The sequence below is a fragment of the Wyeomyia smithii genome, chromosome 1 (genome assembly GCF_029784165.1).
Source record: "Wyeomyia smithii strain HCP4-BCI-WySm-NY-G18 chromosome 1, ASM2978416v1, whole genome shotgun sequence".
Classification (NCBI taxonomy): Eukaryota; Metazoa; Arthropoda; class Insecta; order Diptera; family Culicidae; genus Wyeomyia; species Wyeomyia smithii.
The window spans coordinates 62,456,954-62,463,957 of NC_073694.1; the positions used below are offsets into that span (position 1 = coordinate 62,456,954).

At 40.8% G+C, this 7,004-nt stretch overlaps 1 protein-coding gene across 2 annotated transcripts; it reads left to right on the top strand.

Moving 5' to 3' along the window:
• Positions 1-203: 203 nt before the first annotated feature.
• On the top strand, positions 204-3,321 carry LOC129722533 (BTB/POZ domain-containing protein 6-B-like). 2 transcript variants are annotated; one of them, XM_055676052.1, is made up of 3 exons: positions 204-412; positions 2,057-2,114; positions 2,174-3,321. In XM_055676052.1, the coding sequence occupies exons 2-3, from the start codon at positions 2,070-2,072 to the stop codon at positions 3,272-3,274; spliced, it is 1,146 nt and encodes a 381-aa protein (XP_055532027.1). In that variant the 5' UTR covers positions 204-412; positions 2,057-2,069; the 3' UTR covers positions 3,275-3,321. The 2 variants fall into 2 exon arrangements, with proteins under 2 accessions (XP_055532027.1, XP_055532018.1); XM_055676043.1 differs by lacking the exons at positions 2,057-2,114; positions 2,174-3,321 and adding an exon at positions 712-1,999 and having other exon boundaries at positions 206-412.
• Positions 3,322-7,004: the final 3,683 nt, after the last annotated feature.

Here is a 7,004-nt window from a genome sequence, read left to right on the forward strand (position 1 = left end):
AAAACGCAGTGCAACTCAATCGCGTGCAATTAGCGAACGAGTGCTGTACTACATATGATTGAAATCTGCTAGTTGCGTTCAAATCACGATTTATCTTGCTAGTGAAATACTAGATTTATGCATGCCCACTTTCTGTCTTCTTGCAATTCAGTCTGGGAGCCCTAAAACAGTTTGACGTTTATCGTTACTATTCGATAGTCTCTACAAAAAGTTGATTCTTTAATTCTTTATTGCTGCAGCAAAAGCAAACGTTCGAACAAAGTGATAATTATTATTTTGTATTGTCCGGCGAATTTTGAACTAGTGATGTAAAACCTGTCAGAGCAAATCTCTATTTGCCATGTTAGCAGAGTTGCAAAGCTGGAATAAAACCATCCGGGAGTAATTGTGTGAAGCGAACACCAGGTTATTGGTAAGTGTAACACACCCTGCCTTATCACTCTGGTAAGGGGTTCAAAAAGTGGTCTCTTCTATTGGACGATGGGATCCACATTGATTTTTCGTTAAAAGTGTGTATTTTGCGATTGCTCGGTAGAAACTAGTGTAGTGCGTTGGCATTTGGGTGCGAAAAATGGGAAAATGCATATGTCACTATTATATTGCGTTTTTCCATTACTAGCTGCGTTTTTCTAATACTGTTAATGCATGAATTACACGAATTCCTTTGAGCAGCACTTATTGGTGTTATGCATTTTCTCCTTTTTCTCGTAGATCATGGCTGCATCTAAACCAGGTCCAGGTCCGACAGGCAAAGAAGAGCTGACGCTGAAGTATGGTAGATCAACTTTCGACCGCAAGGCATTCCTGGTGAACAACGAGTTCATGTCGGATGTAGTATTTCTGGTTGGAACCAAGCGGAAGCAACGGATTTACGCGCACAAGCTGTTTCTTATTGCGGCTTCGGAGTATTTTTTTGCCATGTTCAATGGCAACTTTCGGGAATCCGGCGAAAACGAAATAGTCATTGAGGATGTGGAACCGGAAATATTCCTGGAGATTATGAAGTTTATTTATTGCGGCAAGATCGAACTGACCTTTAGTAACATTCATGAGATTTACATTCATTCGAGCAAATACATGCTTATGGAATTGCTTGCCATGGCTTCCAGCTTCCTGGAACGCAGTATCGACTCTGATAACGTACTGAAAATTTTTACCCAGAATAGGTTTTACGGTTTCCAGTTTGTAGATGAAGAATGCTTACAGATCATTTGTAACAACCCGCTGTATTACTTCAACCACGAGGAATTTGCCATTATCGATCGAGAATCCCTCAGTCTAATATTTAGATCGAAGAAAATAAATTGCACCGACGATCAGTTGATGGGGGCGTTGGACATTTGGGAGAAAAATCATGAAACAGAAAACGTGGACGAGCTCAAGGCAATCATAAAGAACGCCAAGCGATCTTACGATTGCTACAAACTGCGTCTTTTCGGGCCATCATCGGGATCGGAACCGAACGACTTTGGATTTTCTATAACCTCGGAGACAATCGTACTCATGTTTGGTATCGGGGTGTTCATCAAGTCTGCCGCTAGAGTCATCTCGATCGATGTCAAAATTTGGGAGAACGATCTCGAGATTAAGTATGATCAGTTCGAGTACGAAAACGATGACTTCGTAACGGTGGATGTGGCTAATCTGTTTTTCGAGCAAATCGTGCTGATCCCTCACAAGATTTACAAGATTTCACTGAACATCACACCGGCACTGGAACCTTTTACCATTCAGAACCCGAAGATTCACCATGATCGCATCAAGATGTCAATCGCCAACGTCTTGTACGGCCGCTGTGACAGCACATATTGTGCGATCGCGCATTTGCACTGTAAGGAGCGGGTGCCAAAGTTGAAGAAATAATCGTATGTTTTTAAGTAGGCTTAAAAAGTTCAGATTTCTCTCGTGTTAGAAGAATTTTGTTGATCCTCTATTTTATATTATGTAGGCGTACTTACAATTACAGTCCAGTGTAAATAAAGGATGTCTAGGAACACAACATTTGTTACCGCTGTTATTTTGTTTGATTGTGTTTTTCGTTGTGCTCCTTTTTCAGTGTGGTCTGACGTATGGATCCGACGAATCTCACTGGTATGCTACCGGCAGCAGAACAGGTATGAGTACGCAGTGTTAAAGTACTAAGCTAATGTGTCAAACTTATTTCCATTTTTAGTCCTCATACAGCATGGAATCCGGCAGTGGGCTCAGATACGACGTTCCATTCATTAAGCGCCGAGAAGCGCTAATCAATAATCAATTTCAGTCGGATGTCACCTTTTTGGTGGGGGAGAAACGACAGCCAATCTACGCACACAAGTTGCTGCTGATTATTGCATCTGAATACTTCAACGCTATGTTCAACGGTAACTTCAAGGAGTCCAGTTCGGAGCAGATCGAAGTACTGGACATGGAAGCGGACATTTTTCTCGATATTTTGCGCTTTATCTACTGTGGCAAGGTTAGGATGACGGTTGAGAACGCGTTGGAAATTTACGTACATGCACAAAAGTATATGCTGAATGAATTGCGTCGACGCGCTGTTAGCTTTCTGGAAAAACACATCAACGCTTGCAACGCCTTGAAGATCTTCGCCCAGAATCGACAGTATGAGTTTTCGTTTATTAACGAGAAATGTCTGGCACTGATTCGAAGAAACCCGTTAGGGTTTTTCCATAGCGACGACTTCTGCGGGTTGGATCGAAAATCACTGGAAATAATTTTTGCTAGCAGAAAAATCAACTGCACAGATGAGCAACTCTTCCAAGCGCTTCGTGAATGGAAAAAGTGCAACGAACAGGAATCCTTGACCGAACTGCAATTGATCATCAGTGCCAAGCGGTCGTACAATTGTTCGAAGCTGCGTTTCTTCGGCAATATGTCACTGTCCGAGCATACGGACCTCAAGTTCTCCGTCGATCACTCGCACAGCTTGTCATTTTTTGGGATCGGAGTGTTCGTAAAGTCGCCCGAAACGGTAGTCTCAATCGAGGTGGAGATTGCGGAAAATTTGGATACGCTGAACCATGTTCGAATCGATTACGAAAACAGAGACTTTTCTGCGGTTAGCGTAGCGGATCTGTTTTTTGAAGAGCTGATCTTGAAACCTGGCGAATGGTATACCATTTCGGTTACTTTTATTTCCGACATGGAGCGCTGCTTTACGATCACCAATCCACAGATCTGCCATGACAAGCTGAAATTGTTTTTCGATAATAACTACAACACTATCAGAAGTGTTATTTCGCATTTATATTGTGAGGAAATTAGAAAGTAAGTTCGAGTATAGATGTTTAACAATAAACTACAATATCCATCACAGAATTTTGAAACTAGACAGCTTATTTTACATAGTAAAGCTGCGTTCACATTTGTGTATGTTATTGCTTTGAAGAAGGCACGCAATGCCTTGAATGAGTTTATAAAGTTTTAAAAGCTAATCTTCACGCGGGTAATTATCAGACATAATCTAAGTGTGATGGAATTACGCTGATGATTGCTTTTTAATCTGTCGAAAGGTTAACTATTGACCGAATATCGTATTGCTTCCTAGCAGAACATGTTTTTTTCAGCGCCTCTGGTAGTCGAATTTCGTTCCGATGGTGTATTCTGGCGCATGCGTAGATAGGCGTAGATTATTGCAAACAGTCAACGCCGGTTACAACAACACTGCAGCGAACTTTAATCGATGAAGTGTCGTATATTAACGTTCTTGAGTATGTTTTGAAGAAAACAATGTCTACAAACTTGGTAGATCATTTGAGAATCAAAAATCTAAATTCATTGGCGGAATCATGACACAGAAATTTTATCTGTAGATGATGAAGCGAAAACTTTCAGCAAGTGCACAGAAACTGAAGGTTGGGCTATGGGTAAAGACAGGGCCGGATTTAGATGCTGGGGGGCCCGGGGCAGATTATTTTCATGGGGTCCTATTTTCTAAAAAAAATTAGGTGAGGTAAGAAATTTTTAAATTTTGAAATAACCCACACTTCGCTGGAAGGTGACGAGCAAAAAAAATGGTCTCCACTCTGTCTTCACGTCTGGCCCAGGTCTAGGGGGGCCCCTAATGTCGTAAGGCTAGGGGCATTTGCCCCTCCCCCTCCTTAAATCCGGGCTTGGCTCAAGAACAGCAACCAAGAAGCATTTATTACGGCAAATGATAGCTGAATGTGACACTCTGACTCTCGAGCGGTCATTTTGTTTCACCATCTCGTCACTCACCTTTCCAGTGATATCCTTTTAGAAGAAAACCACATCGTTGTCGTGATAAAGGGTTAACCTCCGCGCACACAAGATTAAAACCCGAAATTCAGATTTTATCGATTGACATAAATTTCTCAGGATGTAACACAAATTAAAGTTCGTTTTTCCATCATTTGTTTTTTACGCCTTTATATTCATTAGCCCGCACTTTTTCAATTAGCCCCGGCCATAAAGTTTCGTGCGACTTTGGCGTTTTTTACCTATTTACCCATGGTTTCTTCATTTTTTTAACTGTCTTTAGTAATTTAGGATGTTTCAGAAGATGCTCCTCTATAGCAGTACAGTATTTCTGGATTGGGCGCAGCTCCGTTATATTTCGAGGGTTAAGAACTTGCGGCAAGAAATCGACAGTTTTCGCCTTCGTGTAGTAGCATGAAAGAAGCCGTTTTTTTGAAGACACTCTTTCGAATACACCTGTGACCTGTCCATTCAAGGTGCTTGAGGTGATGAAAAGTGTATTCCGCTTTTGCAGGAACAAATCGCTCATCAGCTGTTCATCGTTCAAACGGTGAAAGTCGGGATTACGATGGGCGGGGCATGTTGTAGGGATGTCGGACGACAGTCCGGTGGAAATGGTCTCGAAAACGACCCGACTGGAACGAGGCAACGATGCGCGCAGCAAGCAAGGTGACTCGATCAAGTGAAAGACGACCTGCAGGGCCTCCGCAATAAACATGGCTGGCGAGCTGCAGCCATGGACCGAATTAAGTGAAGACGACTTTTTCGAACAACAAGGGCCTCTTCGGCCTTCCCAAGGCAGCATTCTCAGAGCTTACCGAACAAAATTACGCTGGATTCGTTCAATCTGGTTGGATTCAACAGCTTGATAGGGTGACCAAAAAAGTACTCCGTATTCAAGTATACTGCGTACTAGCGCACAGTAGAGGGACTTAAGGTCACTTCGCACTAGCGCACAGTTGAGGGACTTCAGGGACTTAAAATATCATTAAGCCACTGCGTGTTCCTTATTATGAAGCCTACAGTCATGGAGAAAATAATAAATACACTTTTTGTGTTGGATAATTTTTCGTATTTGCGCACTGATTTCAATTGTTGTATGATGTTATGTTACGTCATTATGATCCGCAGACACTCTTTTTAAAAGAGGCACGGAGAAATGACTGAAGAATTTTTTTTGTCGGTGATTCCGAAAAATTTGTGCGTGAGTTAATGTTTTTAAAGTGGCAACAAAAATAAATACTCTATTGAAATATATATACAAAACAATCCAAATTAGCTTCATTTCTCTACATATCGTTAGCAAAGTGACCTTTGACGTTACAAAACTCACTTTCAAATTTCGTGGCTTGTCCTTTGTTTTGTAAAGCCATATTCAATCTTCCGGGTATGCTTACCACCAGGTTTTCACGAGTAGAAGCTGAACTAGCATTTCACACTGCCTGTCCGACGTTCCATAAGTCTGTTTTATTCTTTGGATGATGCTTTGCAACTTAGACTTTCCCAATCTTCCATAGAATTTCTAAAGGATTTAAATTAAAAGTCTGCGCTGGTCAAACTAATAATTCTATATTTTCGTTTGAAAATCATTTTCTTGTTTTCAATGCTGTATGATTAGGATGTATTTATTTTTTTCGCCACTCTAAAAACACTAACGCAAAAAATATTTGGAATCAGCGACAAAGAAATTTCTCCAGTTATTTCTCCGTTTCTCTTTAAAAAAGAGCGTCTGCAGATCGTAAAGACGCAACATAACATCGTACAACAATTAAAATCAGTGCGCAAATACGAAAAATCATCCAACACTGCAAGTGTAATTATTTTTTTCTCCATGACTGTAGTACAGCATGGGCTTTAGCAGTAGTAATAGTAACTGTAACATGTTGAGCGAAACACAGTTTGCTGTCCAGAAGGATACCCAAATATTTCACGGAATTCGCTCGAGTGATAGTGACTGTTTCCATCTTATAGTCGAACAGAGCGGTTTACCTGTTTCTGCAAAATGAGACAACATTACACTTCTGCACACTCACTTTCATTCCATTTAGCGTACACCAATTCAGCGCATCTATATCGGATTGAATCGTTTGTTCCATTACGACGCTTACTCTGATCTTTCAAACTATACAATGTTTTATTAAATTGTCTAAATTTAAGTTTTAAATTGAAATACTACATCAGTTGGTAGTTTAATTTCTTTCAACTAATTTTCTTGATCGTGATTATTAGGTGTGTAACTACGTTCACACTATCTGTCGATAGCAGTAAGATTTGTCATTTGTCGATTTTGTCATATCAAAAACATGATGAACCAAGCTGAAACACCTGGTAGAAACTGATTTGATACGTTAGAGTTTTTATTGTGGTGTTCCCGCAGCTTTTAGTGGTGTGAAAATGTTTGATTTTGTGCCGAATTATCCTCATTTGCGGGAAGTGTTACTTTTCTCATTTCATTCGCAGAAAATAACGGCTGAAGCGCATTGAGAGTTGAAACACTTTACGAAAATGCTGCTCTAAGGAACACAACGTGCCGTGATTGGTCGTGTGAGGGAAAGTCAAAAAAACTGATGCTGCGGATCCATGCCAAACGCAGGAACAGCTTGCTTCGGAATAAGGAGTTACCCGCCAAGCCATTGTCAAGGAGTTACCCGCCAAGCCATTTCACATGCTTTGGGAATCAGTTGAAAAACAAGTAACTTGGCTTTCTTATGATCTGAAATCAAAATATTAAGCGTCGTTTCTTACCTGTAACTGCTCCAGCGACAAAAGAGGGACAGATTTCT